The sequence below is a fragment of the Myotis yumanensis genome, unplaced genomic scaffold (genome assembly GCF_028538775.1).
Source record: "Myotis yumanensis isolate MYYU_CA2020_CCGP unplaced genomic scaffold, mMyoYum1.0.hap1 SCAF_18, whole genome shotgun sequence".
Lineage (NCBI taxonomy): Eukaryota > Metazoa > Chordata > Mammalia > Chiroptera > Vespertilionidae > Myotis > Myotis yumanensis.
In genome coordinates, this window is record NW_027223769.1 from 24393465 (window position 1) to 24413268 (window position 19804).

General features: G+C 39.1%; 1 protein-coding gene across 2 annotated transcripts in view; it reads right to left on the minus strand.

Annotated features, from left to right (window-relative positions):
• The window catches only part of AP1G1 (adaptor related protein complex 1 subunit gamma 1), an 81728-nt gene that overhangs the window by 40484 nt on the left and 21440 nt on the right, over nucleotides 1-19804 (minus strand). The window contains exons 2-3 of one of the 2 annotated variants that reach the window (XM_070398750.1): nucleotides 15821-16024; nucleotides 513-637 (exon numbers count right to left, since the gene is read on the minus strand). In XM_070398750.1, coding sequence (XP_070254851.1) covers nucleotides 513-637; nucleotides 15821-16021 — 326 coding nt within the window. In that variant the 5' untranslated portion in view covers nucleotides 16022-16024. Of the gene's footprint in view, nucleotides 1-512; nucleotides 638-15820; nucleotides 16043-19804 lie in introns of those variants that run through there. The other variant, XM_070398749.1, reaches the window with a different exon arrangement.

The window sequence follows — 19804 nt, forward strand, 5'->3', positions numbered from 1 at the left end:
CAGCTGATCGATGTTTCTCTCTCATCGATGTTTCTAACTCTCTATCTCTCTCCCTTCCTCTCTGTAAAAAATCAATAAAAAAATAAAAATAAAAAAAAAGAGAGAGAGATAATCCTATATAATAAAAGCCCAGCGACTGAATGGAAGAATGACCAATCGCTACGAAGTGCACTGACCACCAGGGGGCAGACGCTCAGCGCAGGAGCTGCCCCCTGGTGGCCAGTGTGCTCTCACAAGTAGGAGCGCCACTTGGCTGACCAGGATGAGTGACTGCTCCTGCAACGGGCTGATCCCTGCAAGCTATGCCCCCAACCAATGCACGAATCCGTGCACCGGGCATCTAGTATATATATAAAGAGACAATAAAATATGACAAAGCAAAGTAAGAATTAATACCAAATAAATTAATTATATGACTTAAAAAAAAAACTTGGGGGGCGAAGGGGAAGGAGACATATGTAATACTCTTTGTAATACTTTAAGCAATAAAACAAAATTTTAAAAAAACTTACTTTTTGATACAGTTGGTCATGAGAAGATGGACATCTTGTCTTTCATCTAATAACAGCATTGCCCCTAAGTAGCCAATGCGTTTGTCTGTGAATTTTTGAGAGGCAATAAGCTTGAGGCACTCCAACTGCAAATAAAAAAAAGAAAGAAATTAAGAAATTGCTGCCACAATCAGGAAATGTTTTTAACCCAGATTAAAGTAAATAGATATAACTTGTATCATCAAACCATCTAAATGACAAAGATTTAGGATCTTTGGATAGCTTGATAGTAATCAAGTCTTGAAACAGATCATCTTGTCAAGGTTCTATGATATTTGCCATCCAAATAATCTGTGAGGCTTAGCTTAGTTCTACAGATTCATACAAAAGTATTATAAGATATTAACACATTGTGGACCAATTTTATTGCTAGCTTTACCCAGTGGCCAGATAAGTTTCTACTGAACAACTACAAAAAATGTTTTACATAAATGTTAAAGGCAGGCTTTAAAATTAAATACCCATTGCATTTTGAAGTTATTTATTACATGTTCTTACAAGCTAATATCTTTTTAAAGTATGATATTTTGTAAAACACTGTGTAATGTGAAGCAAGAATTCTCATGATCCATCCACAATGTGTTAACAAACCTAACTCCTAATTTAATCCCCAGGTTACTAAACGAGTACTTAACTCATTTAAAGACTGGTTCCTATTTTGAATATCAAAAAACTCAAAAACTGGAAATACATCAAAGTGCCAAAAATTGCTGCCCTGCACATCAGGAATGTACAACTGCAGAAGAGACAGACAATAACTAAATTTAATATAATGTTGAAAGTGCTATAGTCCTAGCCTGTTTGGCTCAGTGGATACAACGTCAGCCTGTGGACTGAAGGGTCCCAGGTTCGATTCCTGTCAAGGGCACATGCCCAGGTTGCTTGCTCGATCCCCAGTGAGGGACATGCAGGAGGAAATCAATCGATATGCTCTCTCCTCATTGATGTTTCTATCTCTCCCTCTCTGAAGTCAATAAAAATATATTTTTTTTAAAAAAAGAAAGTGCTACATTTAGAGCTTAAACCAATACTATGGGAGAAGTAAGGGTTTAAGAATCAAATATAGAAAAAGAAAAAAAGCCAGAGGAAAACTCAGTAGTGGAATTAACCTAAAATTTTTATATGCTTTTTTCTTTATATAATTGTTAGAAATACTCAGAGCTTAAGAGTCTTTGTAGTTACAGTTTGTCTCTCCTTAGTTTCTCTCTTTTTTTTAATATGTTTTATTGATTTTACAGAGAAGAAGGGAGAGGGATAGAGTGAGAAACATCGATCAGCTGCCTCCTGCGCGCCCCCTGCTGGGGATGTGCCCGCAACCAAGGTACATGCCCTTGACCGGAATCGAACCTGGGACCCTTCAGTCCGCAGGCTGATGCTCTATCCACTGAGCCAAACCGGTTAGGGCATTTCCTTAGTTTCTCTTGAATGTCACAATCACTATGCTGTATTTTATCATTCCATCTTGACTAACATGGAAAAGGTCAAACATACCGTCTAGAGGAGTGATTTTCTTTTTTTTTTTTTTTTTTTTTTTTTTTTAATTTTTCGCTTAAAGTATTACAAAGGGTATTACATAAGTATCCTTTCCCCCCCCCCCCTTGACAAACCCCTACCCTCCCTTACCCCCCAGTGTCTTATGTCCATTAGTTATGCTTATATGCATGCATACAAGTCCTTCGGTTGATCTCTTACTCCCCTCCCTCCTGTCCCCCAACTCTCTCTGGCCTTCCCACTGCAGTTTGACAATCAGTTTGAGGCAGCTCTGCCTCTGTATCTATTATTGTTCAAAAGTTTGTAATGGTCTTTATTATCCATGAATGAGTGAGATCATGTGGTATTTTTCCTTCATTGACTGGCTTGTTTCACTTAGCATAATGCTCTCCAGTTCCATCCATGATGTTGCAAATGGTAGGAGTTCCTTCTTTTTAACAGCAGCATAGTATTCCATCGTGTAGATGTACCACAGCTTTCTAATCCATTCATCTACTGATGGGCACTTAGGCTGTTTCCAGATCTTAGCTATGGTGAATTGTGCTGCTATGAACATCTGGGTGCATATATCCTTTCTGATTGGTGTTTCTGGTTTCTTGGGATATATTCCTAGGAGTGGGATCACAGGGTCAAATGGGAGTTCCATTTCCAATTTTTTGAGGAACCTCCATACTGCCTTCCATAGTGGCTGCACCAGTCTGCATTCCCACCAGCAGTGCACAAGTGTTCCTTTTTCTCCACATCCTCTCCAGCACTTGTCGTTTGTTGATTTGTTGATGATGGCCATTCTGACAGGTGTGAGATGGTACCTCATTGTTGTTTTGATTTGCATCTCTCGGATGATTAGTGACTTTGAGCATGTTTTCATATGTCTCTTGGCTTTCTGAATGTCTAGAGGAGTGATTTTCAAAGGGTGTACACAGTTAAGACTCTCCAAGAGTTTTTCCAACTATGCTCCCATTTACAATCACCACATTCCCAAAGGAAGGGGCTCAAATGCAGACCCATGTACACAGGAATCTAAGATCCTGTGAGACTACCTCCTGCCTGAATTTGCCTATAAGTTCAAAGGTAAACTTGAGAAAAGAGTTTACAAATAAAATTGTCTCAAGCTGTTTAAAAATTGTTCTCTTAATGTACCTGCATTAAAAAACACCTAAAGGCTGCAGAAATTATCATGAGCAAGTCAAAGAAGGGGAGAACCATCAGGATCCAAGACAAAAACTAAAATGTTTTCTGAGATTGACAAAAATTAGGTAATAACCATTTCCTTGCCCTAACTGGTTTGGCTCAGTGGATAGAGCATCAACCTGCGGACTGAAAGGTCCCAGGTTCGATTCCGGTCAAGGGCATGTACCTTGGTTGCGGGCACATCCCCAGTAGGAGATGTGCAGGAGGCAGCTGATCGATGTTTCTCTCTCATCAATGTTTCTAACTCTCTATCCCTCTCCCTTCCTCTCTGTAAAATATCAATAAAATATATTTTAAAAATAAATAATCATTTCCTTTCTCCTATACATTCAAGTTAAATTTTTAAAAAATTTCTGAAATAGATGAAAAGTCATTTTTACAATGTCAGCAGAAAAATTACTGAAGTGAATGAGAAAAATCAAAAGCTAAAACGTTATTAGAAAAATCTTACTCTTTCAAACTGAAGGTTTTTAAATCCTCCCATTTAGTAAGTCTGAATAAATATTTTAGAAGTGAAAGGAAATGTTCTTAGAATCAGGTATCACTGAAATTTTTATCATCCTTATTGAATCATGCTTCTGGCAAAAAACAGGCATTACACAAATAAATTATCCAAAAATATCTTATTAAGATAAACTAATGAGAAGGGCATTAACATTCCTTTGTATTTTTTAGGACCAAGTTTTAAGTTAGTCACATTAAAAGTCATCAGTGACTGGTGAGTAGAATTTGTTGCTTTTGTGATATTTATTTAAAACTTACCTAAAAACTAAACAGCAAAAAGATAAACTAAAATTTAAAAGAATACTAAATTAATTCTTTTTAATGTTCCCAGTGGTACAATGATTTTGCTTTAAGAATAAGAATTTATTTTTTAAAGGTGACAATTTTTAGGGGAAACAAAAGATTATATAGCTGGAAATGGCACTTGAAATACATCCTGTCATGAAAGATTAACCCTGATTACACTTCACACTTAGGTGGAGGTAGCCAGCAATAGTGCTGAGAATGTACCATGTTTTATCAGGAATGTTATCAAAGTTTTCATATGTTGAAAAAGAAAAAGGTTGGAGGGTGGTGCAATGGAATGTGGAAGGGAGGATATCCATTTTGGGGCCACAATCACTAAAACACAACTCAACATTCTGTGTGAGCTACACAAGAAAAACAGTAACCAAGTAAATGTATCCATTCCTTAGGTAACAATCGCAAATTCATCTAGTACTATTACTCCTCACTGAAGGCTCCTTGAAATCCCAGGTGAAACACTGCGAAACCACAAATCTAGCAAATGCTTTAAGACCCCAGTAAACAGCCCAGCTTCTATATTCATATCAGAAAACTTTTGCTTTTACCTGTGAGCAAAGTCAAAAGACAAATGACAAACTTCGAAAAAATATTAATTCACAGTCATGAAATCCTATGTAACAGAATCCTACAAATTGATTTTTTTTAAAAGACCAACAACTCAAAATAAAAATGGGCCAAAAATATGAACAATTCAAAGAAAACAAAAATAATTCAAACATAAAATGGAGTTCAATCTTTTCATAAAACAAATGCAAACCCAACTAGGGTTTTACTAAAAGAAAAAAAAATCATTGAATTGTACACTTAATAAAAGTGATTATATGATATACAAAAATGCCTTAGTGGGCCCTAGCCAGTTTGGCTCAGTGGATAGAGCATCGGTCTGCGGACTGGAAGGTCCCAGGTTCGATTCCAGCTAAGGGCACATACCTGAGTTAAGGGCTCCATCCTCAGTAAGGGGTGTGCAGGAGGCAGCCCATCAATGATTCTCTCTCATCATTTATGTTTCTCTCTCTCCCTCTTCCTTCCTCTCTGAAATCAATAAAGAAATATATATATATATTAAAATGCCTTCATGGGCTGGCTAGCATAGCTCAGTGATTGAGCATCAACCTATGAACCAAGAAGTCACAGTATGATTCCCATGTGTGGGTTGTGCACTCAATCCCCAGTGTGGGGCATGCAGGAGGCAGCTAATCAATAATTCTCTCATCATGTATGTTTCTATCTCTCTGTCCCTCTCCCTTCCTCTCTAAAATCAATAAAAATATATATATTTTTAAATGCCTTAGTGAAATTACAAAAAAAGAAATGCAAATCAAATCCATACTGAGATACTTTTGTCCTACTGTATTAACAAAGATAAAAAATTGTCACAATAGTGCAAGGGCATTAATGACAAGAGTATAAACTGACCCAAACTGTAATAAGAAAGATCTGGCCTATCTAAATACACATACCCTTTGACTCAACAACTGCACTTTTGGAAACTTATACTATAATTCATTCACACATGTGTAAAATAATGGATATTATTCAACTGTAGTATTATTTTAAACAGTAAAATTAGAAATAAATGTCCATTAATAAGGCATCCATTTAACAAATTATAATTCATACATATAATGAAATACTAAGCTGGATATACTATCATAAGCATGTCAAAAAACAACTGGAAAAAGGAAATGAGGAAGCTTCTTATATGGTGACTAGAGAGGCCTGGTGCATGAAATTCGTGCATGGGTGTGGGGGAGAGGAGAAGTGGGGGAAGTCCCTCAGCGAGAGGGCACAGGCCAGGACCCCTCGGGGGATGTCTGACTGCCAGTTTATAGGCCTAAACCGGCAGTCAGACATCCCTCTCACAATCCAGGACACTGCATGCACCAGTGACCATACTTTTCATACAGGTGAAAGGAATCTTGCTGTTGTATGGGCAGCTACATTTTTTTGCCCTGATTATAAAAAGTAGTACATAACATGATCCTTCTGAGGCAGTAGTAACATTTTCCCCATCTTATGGGTAGAAAAACTGAAGCAGAGAGAAGTTAAGTGATTGGCTTTGTCACACAGTTATAACTGTCAGAATCAGGACTGACCACAAAATATGCAAGCCAGAGTCCATGCAAGTCACTGCCGCATCATCCTGTTTTTTCAGTGTTAGAGTAGCCTTGCCAGGTTTTAATTTTTAAATCTAAGAGACTGTTCCCAATATATAGGGTAGGGTCCCTAGACCTAGCCGGCAATCAGGGCCATCTATGGGGCAACCAGCGGGCGGGGCAATTGGGGAGCCCCCACTGGCACCTGCCTTGGCTGGTAGTCTGGCACTGCCCACTGACTAGGCCCGCCCCCTGATCGCCTCCACCAGTCGCCTCCCTCTGGGGGCGTGTGCAGACGCTCAATGCAGGAGCTGCCCCCGGTGGTCAGTGCACGTCATAGTGACCAGTTGTTCTGCTGTTCGGTCAATTTGTATATTAGGGTTTTATTATATAGGATATGGGCTAATCTTCATGACAGATTAATAAAACAGTGCAAACAGTATTTGCACTGACAATATTTATTTTAAACGGGAAGGGGCGAGAACATATATATCCATTCCCTGAAGATGTATAAAATATCTCTGGAAGGGGAGCCAAGAAATAAATGCCAACCAATGCCTATAAAGAGGGAAACTAGCCTTAGCTGGTGTTGCTAGGTGGTTAGGGCATCGGCTTTGTCAAGGGCATATACTTGGCTTGCAGGTTCCATCCCAGGCCCGGTGGGGGGAGGGAGGAGGAGTGCATTCGGGAGGCAGCTTCTCTCTCTCTCTCTCTCTCTCTCTCTTTCTCTCTCTCCCTCCCTCCCACTCTATCTAAAAATCAATGGAAAAAATATCCTCAGGTGAGGATTAACCAAAAAAAAAAAAAAAAAAAAGAGGGAAACTAAGTGATTAGAAGAGAGTAGAAAGCAGTTTTCATCATCAGTGATCTATCATTATCTATTCCAAAGAGATAAATAAAATTGGACTAGGAGGGAAAAAATTGAAACTGCAGGATAAAGTGAACTTATATCTAACTTATGGTTAGAAAAATTCATATTATAATTTAAAAGGGAAAATAAAACAACTTAGGGAAATCATGTATACCCCTTCCAAATTTGAACAACATATATTTCAAAAAATAACAAAAAGGCATTTGTGTCTTGGAATCTTTCTGAAAAAGACTTTGAAAGTTTAAGACCAGAATCTTATAAAAATACAACTCAGTAAATGGAAACAATCAGTTTTTTTAAGATAACTTATGTTCATAATGAACAATTGTGCTATCCTATTATACTTGTGATACTCTAACAGCTTAAGAAGGATGTTCATTCCTTATCTCTAATCCCCAGGATGGCTATGCTTTTTCTTGCTGACGTTTGTTTTGTATTCTTCACCTACTATCAATTTCTCCCTGTCAACAACACTCTAATACACTTGCTTTTCCATAGCAACCTTCTCCCTCTACCCCACCTTTCATCCCAAAGGGCTGACTGTAATAATTCTTTGCTACTCACTGATTTTTTTAATATTTACTTTCCAATTGTTTTGGAACGCTGTGGCTTTGCTTTAATTTAATAAACTCCTGTTGTGCATACACCAGTATGTTCGACATTGTCACTGATACCCAGAAGGGCACATGACCAATAGTTGGATATGTATCATAAAATATGACATATAGCCCTAACCGGTTTGGCTCAGTGGATAGAACGTCGGCCTGCGGACTCAAGAGTCCCAGGTTCAATTCCGGTCAAGGGCATGTACCTTGGTTGCAGGCACATCCCCAGTAGGGAATGTGCAGGAGGCAGCTGATCAATGTTTCTCTCTCATCGATGTTTCTGACTCTTTATCCCTCTCCCTTCCTCTCTGTAAAAAATAAATAAAATATATATTAAAAAAAAATATGACATATATACTATGACAGTTATGCACAAGTTACTGTGAAAATGACTAGGGAAGGGCACCCAATTCAGGTTAAAAACAGTAGGAAAACATCAGAGAAAGATTCCTTCCTCTGTATTTAATACATACTGGAATAGAAAAGAAACTAATCTAAGTTAGGGGCTGTGCTGCCCTAATCCTATTTCTAGCTAAATTATTTCAACAAGCCTCAGGTTTCTTCATCACTAAGATAAGGAAGCCACATTGTGGAAGACAGCCCTAACATTCTCCACTCCTTGCCTAATTCTCTCCAGCTGACCCTCCAAGTGGCCTCAATTTTTTTTCCCCAGAAGCATTCCAGGCAGCCTTAGCAACAAACCGAAAAAACTGAAGTTATCAGCCCGCTTTGCAACAAATGCAGTGCCTTAAGAAGTGGTTTCCAAAACTGATTGATCAAAATCACCTGGGAGAGTTTTGAAATGTAAGTCACCCCCAGGATAATCTGGTGTAGATTTGAGGTAGAATCTGACAATTTAATGTTTACCAAGTTATTCTATATGACTCAATGTTCGAATTTTCTTTGAATGTCAAAGCAATTTTTAAAAAGAGAACTTTACCAGGTTTCTGGCCTTGTTCCATTTTTCTGAAGAAAGTACAAACACTGACTTTTACCAACATTTAATCTGTTTACCCTTAAGAAAAAAGCTAAACCCATTTTGTTAGCTTCTAGGACGATTTCCCACAAGGTCAATGCACATATACATTTGCTTTTCAATGTAACACTTGGGGGTTTTATGATGTGAACAATCATCTTGATGAAAAGATGCAATTAAAATACTATAAACATTAATGGATCTGCAACTGATAGGTCTTTTTTAAAGTTACCTTTATTTCATTTTAATACTCAGAAATAACTTTCTAATTCTCACACACACACACACCCTTTTGAAGAACAAGCTATAACCTGGCAACATAAACTCTATATAGACTAAGAACCTGTTTTTTCACCCTTATGACAGAAGAAAAGAAAAAACAAAACAAAAAACAAATTCAAATCACATAACACTCATTGACCCACCAACAAGCTTTACCAAATCTTTATGCCCTATTTATTTAATTTAAAATATTTTAATATTACAAATTTAAATGAAGCCTTCAATCCCATTTCCCTTCTCTCCACCCCAGGACTAATCAAAACTCAAAAGTTTTGTTCATCTTTGCCACGCTATATGTCCTTACTATACATGTACAGTAAAGACAATTGTTTTTTGAATATTTTAAACTTTATGTAACTATCAGATCATATTCTTGTGGCTTTCACTCAACAGCTTTGAGTATTACATCCAGACAAGAAGCTCCAATTCACTCATATTAGTATTCATTGTTCCACTTATGAATACACCACAACTTAACCTATTCTTTTTGTGGATATATAGATTGTTCCCAATGTATCCCTATAAGAAACAATGCTGCAAGGAATCCTATCTAATAATAGACAAACATGGTAATTGACCGTACTTTTGCTACGCCTCCCATCGGCTAACCAGCACGATATGCAAATTAACCGCCAACAAAGATGGCGGCTAATTTGCATACTGCAGGCAGGGCGGGACAGCACCATCCTGCCTGCCCTGCTGCCATCCGGGCCTGCTATCTGCGACCCGGGTCAGCAGGCGTCCATGTGCAACCCGACCCGGGGTGGCCGGGCAGGGCAGCAGCAATCGGCCGGCCTGCCCAGGCGTCCCGTGTGCAATCCAACCCAGGGCAGCGCCCCAACCCCCGGATCGGCCCTGCTGTGTGCGCAACCCAGGGAGACAGGACAGGCACCAAGGGATCGGGCCTGTCATCTGCCACCTGGGGAGTGGGCCTAAGCCAGCAGGTGGTTATCTCCCAAGGGGTCCCAGACTGTGAGAGGGCACAAGTGGGGCTGAGGGACACCCCCCCCCCCACCAGTGCACAAATTTTTGTGCACCGGGCCTCTAGTACTCTTATGTTTCTTTAAAACAGACAAGGAGGCATGATCAGATTCAAGTTTTTCAGTTTTTGTTTTGATTTAGCAAATACACTTCATAGGTGGTGGTATGAACTTTCATCAGAAGGCACATAATTATTTCTGGTGGTTGTCTCTTTTTTAAGACAGTAGCAGCAGTGATATCATCAGGGATTACAAAATGGCAATATAATTCTTTCATTCTTTCTTCATTTATCAGCTGGACTAGTCCTTTAAGAAGCAACTTCTCTACATATACCATTGGTTTACCAATAGCTCCTTCAGGAGGAATACTGGTAAGGAAAAGCAGGATCAATGTTTGTTTCTTTTCTTTTATTTACCAGTTTTCAAAAATAATGAGTGGATTTCCTACTATCTTCCAAAGATGACCAATTAAATTTTTTTCAAAATGTATCCTTTTTTAAAATATATTTTTTATTGTTTTCTTAGAGGAAGGGAGAGGAGGTAGAGATAGAAACATCAATGATGAGAGAGAATCATTGAATGGCTGCCTCCTGCACGCCCCACACTGGGGATTGAGCCCGCAACACAGGCATGTGGCTCCGACCAGAAATCAAACCATAACCTCTTGGTTCATAGGTATGGCTAATTTTCTGTTAATTATTATGAACTCACTGATGTAAACTTACTTGGTTTCAATAGCAATCATTATTCTTAATACTCAAATTTTCTCATTTGGGGGCATGATAGCCTCTTCTGGTGGCTACTGAATACTTCTAACATAATCTCTGTAGTCTTTCTTGCTTTATGGCATAGTAATATGGTTCAAGCTTATTTTGTACATTTCCTGCCCCAGGTTTGGGATCAGCCATCTTTCCAATAGGCATTAGCCTTTTTAGAGTAAAGTGGTATTATTTAGAGACTAAAATCTGGGCTTACGTGTGCTCAAGACAAGAATGCCTATTATCGCTGCTTCTTTTCAATATTGTACCACATGTACATACAGTAAGAACATAAGAAAAAATAAAACGTTTAAAGATGAAAAAGGAAGGGAACTGCCATTGTTATGTTGTTAAGTAGATGAAAATCAACCCTAACTTTTGGCTCAGTGGATAGAGCATCAGCCTGCGGACTGAAGGGTCCCAGGTTTGGTTCCAGTCAAGGGCATATACCTCGTTTTCAGGTTCGACGCAGGAGGCAACCAATGGATAATGGATGTGTCTCTCTCACATCGATATTTCTCTATCTCTACCCCTCCCTTCCACTCTTGCTAAAAATCAGTGGAAAAATATCCTCAGGTAAGGATTAACAAAACCAACAAAAAAATCAATTCTACTTCTATATATCTACATCAATAATTAATGTTTAAGGACGCTATCTGCAATAGAAGAGCTCCAATGAACCTATGAATAAATTTCACCAAAAAGGTGTATGAAGAACTTTAGAGAACCTAAGGCTGTAGAGTGCTATGGTATATTGACAGAAGGGAAGACTACTGTAGACAGGCAATTGGGTATAGCAGGCCAGGTATGAACTGGGAAATAACAGAGAATGCATGCCCAGCATGGAGAAGAAGGTCGCCAGCCTACTACTGCCATGTGCAAATATGGATCCAGCATTGTCAAATCCTCTGATTTACTAAGAGAAACTAGAAATCCAGATTTCTACGAGAAGTTCCTTTATTTTTATACTAGCGGCCTGGTGCACAAAATTCGTGCACAGATAGGGTCCCTAGGCCTGGCTGGCGATCAGGGCTTTTCTGTGGGGCGATCGGCAGAGTGATCAGGGCCCCTGATCACACCCACCTTGGCAGCCCTGGCGCCGCCCACTCGTAGGCCCTCCCCCCTGCTGCCGCTGGTTGCCTCCCTCTGCAGGGCGACCGGGGGCCCATGCTGGCACCCGCCTTGGCTGGCCTGGTGCCACCCGCTCGCTGGCCCTGCTCCCCGCCGCCGCCAGTTGGGGCCTGCAGGCTGGGGGCAGCTCCTGCATTGAGCGCCTGCCCCCTGGTGGTCAGTGTGTGTCATAGCAACCGGTCATTCCGCTGGTTGTTCCACCCTTCAGTCTATTTGCATTTTAGGCTTTTATTATACAGGATATTGGCAGAAAATTCTAAACATTTTTAAGTTTTGTGCAAAACAAACGAAATACATTTATGAAAGAATATGGCCCCTGAGCCACTGATTTTACTCCTGAAATATACCAACTTCTTTAGATACTCTACTTTATTTCTGGGTTGTGTTTAAGCCAGCATGAAAGGTTACAAACCTTATAAGAAATCTATCACTGCTTTTATTGTAAAAATGTTGAGAATACTGTCTCTCACATTTCTAAGAGACTACTGAACAAAAGACACACGTAAGAAAATCTCTACTAGAATTCAGTGCTTTTTCAAAAAATTTTGCTGTCCTTGAGGAAATTGTAAACTGAATAATATTTGACTTTTTATGTACAACACATACATATTTAACACTTATTTACTTAATCTTCATAATAACCATACAATGTAGTTTTTAGGATTGTTCCCATTTTACAGATGAGGCAACTGAGACAGGAAAGGTTAAGGATCTTGCTAAAAATAACACAGTAAAGTAATAAAGCCAGAACTCACATCCAGCCAGTCTGGTTCCTGCAGCTGAGCTCTTAAATTCTGGTAAATCACACATAACTGAATGATTTTGTTTCTTGCCTTAGCTGACTTGCCAACAGCAACTACACTGGCCTTGTGCTCTGCATTCTTCCTTCTCCCAACTCTTACTTTCTACTACCCTTTTTGTACTTTAAATAGACGCTGGTAACATATGCCATCTCAAATCCTTTGTACAGCAAGGCAGGACTAAAATAATTCAATAAATAGCTCATTAATAAACTTGATGCAAATAGCTACTTGTAGATTTAAATTAAACCAAAGATTGAATGGGTTTTAAAGTTATACAAGGTTGAATTCTAATCCCCTCCCTAATATTTACTAGCTTTGTGAGTTTAAACAAGTCATGTAAACTGAATTTCACTTTCCCTCACCTATAATATGAAGATATTACCTACTTCATAGATTTTGTTGTAAATTTTAAATAAGACTTTTTAAAATGTGGCTACTAGGAATTTTTAAATTACATGTTGGGTCATATTTTATTTCTGTTGGACAGCATCATTCTAAATACTGCAGTAAAAAGTAAAAAGAAACAGGTAAATTAGTGTTAATCATATTTTATTTAACCCAATATAGCTAAAATATTTCAACATATAATCAACATAAAAATGATTTCAACATAAAAATTAAGATATTTTACATCTTTTATACTAAGGCTTCAATTACAGTATGCATTTTACACTAATAGTATACCTCAATTTGTATACTACATATCTATCAAAAATATTTGAGCCGTATTTCATAAAATTTACAATTGATGAAGTAAGGTTCACATGCCCAAGTTGTCTACAATATATTTTAAACCTTTTCAATAACTGCATCAAGTACCCTCCCTGCAAAATTTATTTTCCTTTAACGTTTGCCTCAGTTGAACTAGCCACATTTCAAAAGACCAATGGCTACACAGCTAGTGGCTATCGTAATAATGAACAGCAGGTTCATTATGTAGTTCTTACAAATAAAATGCAGTTAAAAAGTGACTCTTGTTACACATAATTAAATGAAAATGACACTGTGATTCATACATGCAAGTGAGAGACTCCAGATAGGAACCTTTTTATGGGTACTTTATAAAGGAAATTCCTGTGGGTGGGGTACCAAATTACTATATGCAAAGGGCCATAATTTATTCAAATAAAGGAAACAGAATAAGGGATTTAAAATTATGATTCGTATTCCCACTCAAAAAAATCTTTATTTTTTGTACCAAAATTTAGTACAATTACCCTTGAACATCATTAACTCTTTCTACCTAAGAAGTAAATGTTGTATCAAACAATTAAGTTCCAAAACACCCAAAAATGCCACCTAAAGAGCATATACCATGTTACTAGTACAGAAGTAAATTCTAGAAATATATAGAGAGCTCTTTTACAAAGTAAAATATCATCTACGTCTTAAATCTATCCTATGATTTTAAGAGTCTATCTTCAAAGAACTCCCTTGGGAGTATGTAAATCTACTGTATCCAAGATGTTAACAGTGGTTATCTCTGAGTGGAGGACTTTTATAGTACAACATATCAGATTTCTGTAAATCTAACCTAATGTGCCTACTTAAAATAAACTACAGTAAAGTACAAAGAATATATGAACATGTTTGCTTTATATTAACTGTCATGCACCATATGGATAACTACCCGAATCAATTTTTGATGTGGTAAAAGCATGTAACATTTTTGTTCATAGGAGAACACTGTTCCTTCTGCCTGTCTAATATCTGGTCCTCCTTTCCTCTGCTATTAACACCTCAATTTTCCTTTGGTGAAGTAATGCTCTTCCACTCTCAATCATGTATTTCTAGAGAGGCTGATCTCATTCCCTGCCCCAAGATGAGCATAAAACTAACCCAAGTCACTCTAATAAGATTCAATCCCATTACTATTTTTTGTTTTAACTCAGGATTGGGGGAAACTGCTTCTAGGAGATACTAGTAAACTGGTGGTCGTGTTTCCTAATACATTACACATAACAAAACAATAATAGTTATCTTTGAATAATGGAAATATGGAAAGTATTTTTCTCCTCCTAGCTAGTATAGCACATTCTCTTTTAATTTTGCAGTCTTTTCCTTAAAAAGACTACGTAGCGCCCTAGCCGGTTTGGCTCAATGGATAGAGCGTTGGCCTGCGAACTGAAAGTTCCCAGGTTCGATTCTGGTCAAGGGCACATGCCTGGGTTGTGGGCTCGATCCATGATTCTCTCTCATCATGGATGTTTCTATCTCTCTCTCCCCCTTCCTTCCTCTCTGAAATCAATAAAAAAAAAAAAAAAATTAAAAGACATTCTAAGATGCTTTAAAAAAAAAAAAAGACTACATAGCATAAAATACAATTCTTAAATTAAGTGAAATAAAATTTAATAGCATTGCCCTAGCCAGTGTGATTCAATGGTTAGAACATCAGCCTGCACACTGGAGGATCACAGGTTTGATTCCCAGCCAAGGTCACGTACCTCATTTGCAGGTTCCCCAGCCCCAGTAGGGGCCCGTTCAGGAAGCAACCAATCAATGAGTCTCTCTCACATCAATGTTTCTCTCTCTCTGACTTTCTCTCTCCCCCTTATCTACTTCCACTCTCTCAAAAAAAATCAATGGAAAAATATCCTCAGGTGAGAATTAACAAAAAAAAAATTTAATAGCACTAATAAGAATTCCAAAGCAACCCACTGTATCCTCTGGAAAGAAGAAAGCAGTTATAATGAAGACTATCATGCTCAAAGCTGATACTGGCTATATCAATATGCATTTGTGTGTGAGAGAGGCTCAGGAGGCAGACCTGCATAGTGGTTGTAGCAATCAAAGAAAGCATGAGGTAATTAGGAGAAAATCTTTAATGCCATTATTTGGTAACCACCTAATTTCTTTTACTTAAAAACATCTGTCATGGGAGTTCCTTTTCATAATATGGTTCAGAGAGAAAATAATTAAGGACACATTTAGCAAATTTTTCTTAAATATTCATCATAGTCCAGGCCCTCTCACAGAACAATCACAATCTACTGGTTAATCCTGGTCAATTTTTAGGAAGCTAGCTGCTACCATCAAAACATATTCTAATCCACGTTAGAATATGAGAGATTCCCAATGGAAAGGACAACTGATGACAATATCACGCCTTTCTAGGTCTGCAGCTTTCTCTCTCAATTCCACCCTCAGTTCCACAGTGGCCATACTAGAGACTTCCAAAAGTATCCTATCCTCCCTGGTAGGAAAAGATTGAGTCTCTGAGTTACTGTCATTCAAACAAGAGTACCCTTGCTAGATGTGATCTCAGCCCAGCCTACCTGTCCAAAGTGAGCAGGATAGCCCAGCATGTGCATATATAGTAATTTTGCCACATTCCGACACCGGTATGTATTGTCTTCTTCTCTAAAAGATGACCGGATTGCAGCACATTCTTTCTGGATCATTTCTCGTTCTTCAGCTTGGGTCCGAGCTGTCCGGATGGTCCGGATCAGCTCCCGCAATCTGATGGGGGCTGGCATCCTCTGGATATGAAAAGACATTAAAGATGTTCACATATTTTTACTACTAAAACCATTCACACAACTTTCCAAATAAATTTCTGACTTTTAAGAATTCAAGCCTCAGCTCTCCCTCCCCGGAGCAAGCCGAACTTTTCCCTTTCTCTTCCCCCTCCCTGCCCCAGGCACATTACCATTAGCCTCCTCACTCCCAAGCTCCAAGGGCCCTTCCTTTACCTCTATAACTTGTTTCCTAAGCCCATTTCTTCTAGGAATTACTTCTTCTACCTCTATGATTTACCAAATAAATGTTCTCTTACATAGAAATAAATTTAAAAATTCAAGCCTTGCTAGTCCAGTGATACAAAGCAACTATTATATACAAACCCCTCAACTCAGTTAATTCCTGGAAAAAATACAAACTGAAGATGTTAAAGACATAGGATACACTAATATGTAAAGTCCATCACTAATATCAAAATATTTTAGGGACTCAACCCAAATCTTTACTCAATCATTAAAGTAATAAAGAACAGTTTATGACCTAATCTTAGAGAAGACAGATATTTTCTGCTCAGTTGTTGTTAAACTCAACATAGTTCAACAAAGTATCAGATGAGTACTGAATAAAATCATAATCAAAGCACAACTCAACAAATGAGACATTTTGTTAAGTTGAAAACACCAATTGTCAAGTTAAATCATCTTTCCAAGAAATGGTAATCTTCTCAGAACACTTGGATACTCTTTGAAAATGTGCTGAGAGCCCTAACCGGTTTGGCTCAATGGATAGAGCGTCGGCCTGCGGACTGAAAGGTCCCAGGTTCGATTCCGGCCAAGGGCATGTACCTTGGTTGCGGGCACATCCCCAGTAGGAGGTGTGTAGGAGGCAGCTGATAGATGTTTCTCTCTAACCCTCTCCCTTCCTCTCTGTAAAAAAAATCAATAAAATATATTTTAAAAAAAATAAAATGTGTTAAGAAAAATAATAAAACAATCTCAGAAGACTATTAGTGTCATATTCTCATGAGTATTTTTAAAAGTAAAAAATTTAAAAAAGAATCTATAATAGCCAAAGCAATCATTGGAAAAAAAGAAGTTGGAAAACTTAAGCTAATTTCAAGAAATACTACATAGCTACAGCAATCAGGACAATGTGTAACTAAATTTAAAGACAGAATTAGAGCCCAGCCAGAGTGGCTCAGTGATTTGAGTGTCGACCTATGAACCAGAAGGTCATGGTTTCAATTCCCAGTCAGGGCATATGCTGGGTTACGGGCTCAATCCTCAGTAGGGGTCATGCAGCAGACAGCCAATCAATGATTCTCATTGATGTTTCTATCTCTCTCTCTCTCCCTTCTTCTCTGAAATCAATAAAAATATTTTAAAAGTAAAAAATAGAGACTAATAAAGCAAAACAGAAAGTCTGGGAATAAACCCACACAATTATGCTAAATGGTTTTCAACAAAGGGATCCCAAGGTTTTTCATTAGGAGAAAGGTAGTCTGAACAAATGGTGCTAGCAAAGATGGGTATCTATATGGAGGGGAGGGGAAATTAACCCTGGACCCTAATCTCACATAATACAAAAAAATTAATTTAGGACTTCCAGCCAGATGGGTGTAGGTAAATGCTGTACTCAACTCCTCCCAGGAGCACTTCAAAATTACAACCAAACTACAAAACCACCATCTTTGAAAACTGTCCGAAGTGCACATGAAGAGAAGTCCTATCACTAAGGATATACAGAAGAAGCTGCACTGAGACTGATAGGAGGGGCACAGGCACAGATTAGTTTGGTCCCACACCTACATATGGCCGCTAAAAATTGGGAGAGTTGTCTCTCTGCTTCAGAAATCCTCCCTGAGGGGTGAGGTGTCCCAACCTCATGTTAGGTTCCCCAGCCCAGGCGTCCAGTGCTGGGAAGAGAAGTTCTCATAACTTCTGGCTGTGAAAACAAGCAGAGATTATGGCTGACTAAAACAGAGGGCTGCTGGAATCCCAAGTGTTCCTGTTAGAGCCAACACTCTCACATGCTGACAAACTCACTCACTTTCTCAAGAGGAGCTCGAATAATCTGGCTTCAGGGCAAGGGATGGAGGGACAGCTTTCTCCCAGACAGAAATGCTGGCAGAAGCCACTGTTGCTTTGATGAGCCCTCCCCTGCAGGCACAGGCTGGCACCATATCCCAGTTTCCTTCAAACTAGCTAACACTCTTTTGCCTGCCCTGGTGATTCCCTGAGACCTGACCAACCCAACTGGAAGGCCCATCTAGCCCATTTCCAGTGGCTTTTCCATACAAATAGCCTGTCTTGGCTCATGCTATGGGCTTTCCTGAAATCTCTCAAAGGTTCACAAACCCCAAACAAGCAGCATCCTGCCTCAGTTCACAGCTTAGCCTCTCCCAGGCACCTCCAAGCCCAGGACAAGTGGCAACCATCTACAGATTACTTTGTAGCTCATACCAGGTGGCAATGGGCAGGATAAGGCAGTAGCTGACCTTGGCCTGAACCTCCCAAGAGGCCCCAGAACCAACGTCCCAGGTGGCCAGCTTCAGACCATACCAGAGCAACTCCCAAGGACCCCACAAATGACACACTCAAAGGGCAGGCTCAGCAGGCACCAGAGCAGCTAAAGCAAATCCTGCTACCTAGGATCAGGCCCCACACAATAGTTCCTCCACTGCAGTCACAGCTAATCCTTACAACCAATCAGCCTGAGAGTCAATCCCTCCATATAGCCATCAAGGTTCAACTACAACAGGAGGGCACACACAACCTACAAAAGGGATACAACTGGAGCATCCAGTTCAAGTGACTAAGGAGACTGCACCCTGGGCCCCACAGGACACCTACTACATAAGGCCACTCTACCAGACTAGGAAAGGTAACAGGTCTGCTTAATACACAGAAACAAGCACAGGGAAGCAGCCCAAATGGGGAGACAAAGAAACATACCCCAAATTAAAAACAAAACAAACAGCCCTAACCGGTTTGGCTCAGTGGATAGAGCGTCAGCCTGCGGACTCAAGGGTCCCAGGTTCAATTCCGGTCAAGGGCATGTACCTTGGTTGCAGGCACATCCCCAGTGGGGAGTGTGCAGGAGGCAGCTGATCGATGTTTCTCTCTCATCGATGTTTCTAACTCTCTATCCCTCTCCCTTCCTCTCTGTAAAAAATCAATAAAATATATTTTAAAAAATGAAAATAAAAACAAAACAAACAAACAAAATCCAGAAGAAATCTCCAGGAAAAGAATTAAGTGAAATGAAGGCAAGCAACCTACCTGATACCGAGTTCAAAACAATAGCCATAAGGATGCTCAAGGAACTAAGAGAGAACTTCAACAGCGTAAAAAATATATAGAAATCATAAAAAGAATCAGTGAGAAATGAAGACTACAATTTAACTGAAATGAAGAATACATTAGAGAGAATCAACAGTATATTAGATGAAGCAGAGGGCTGAATAAGCGATTTAGAATATGAGGTAGCAGAAAACACCCAATCAGAACAACAAAAAGAAAAAATAATCCAGGGGGGTTGGGGGGAGGGAATGAGGACAGTGTAAGGAGGCTCTGCTCTGGTACAACTTCAAGCGTATCAACATTCCCATCATGGAGTGCCAGGAGAAGAGAAAGAGCAAGAAATTGAAAACCTATTTGAAAAAATAATGATGGAAAACTTCCCTAACCTGGTGAAGGAAACAGACATACAAGTCCAGGAAGCTCAGAGTCCCAAACAAGATAAACCCAAAGAGGTCCACATGAAGACACATCAGAATTAAAATGCTAAAGAGTAAAGAC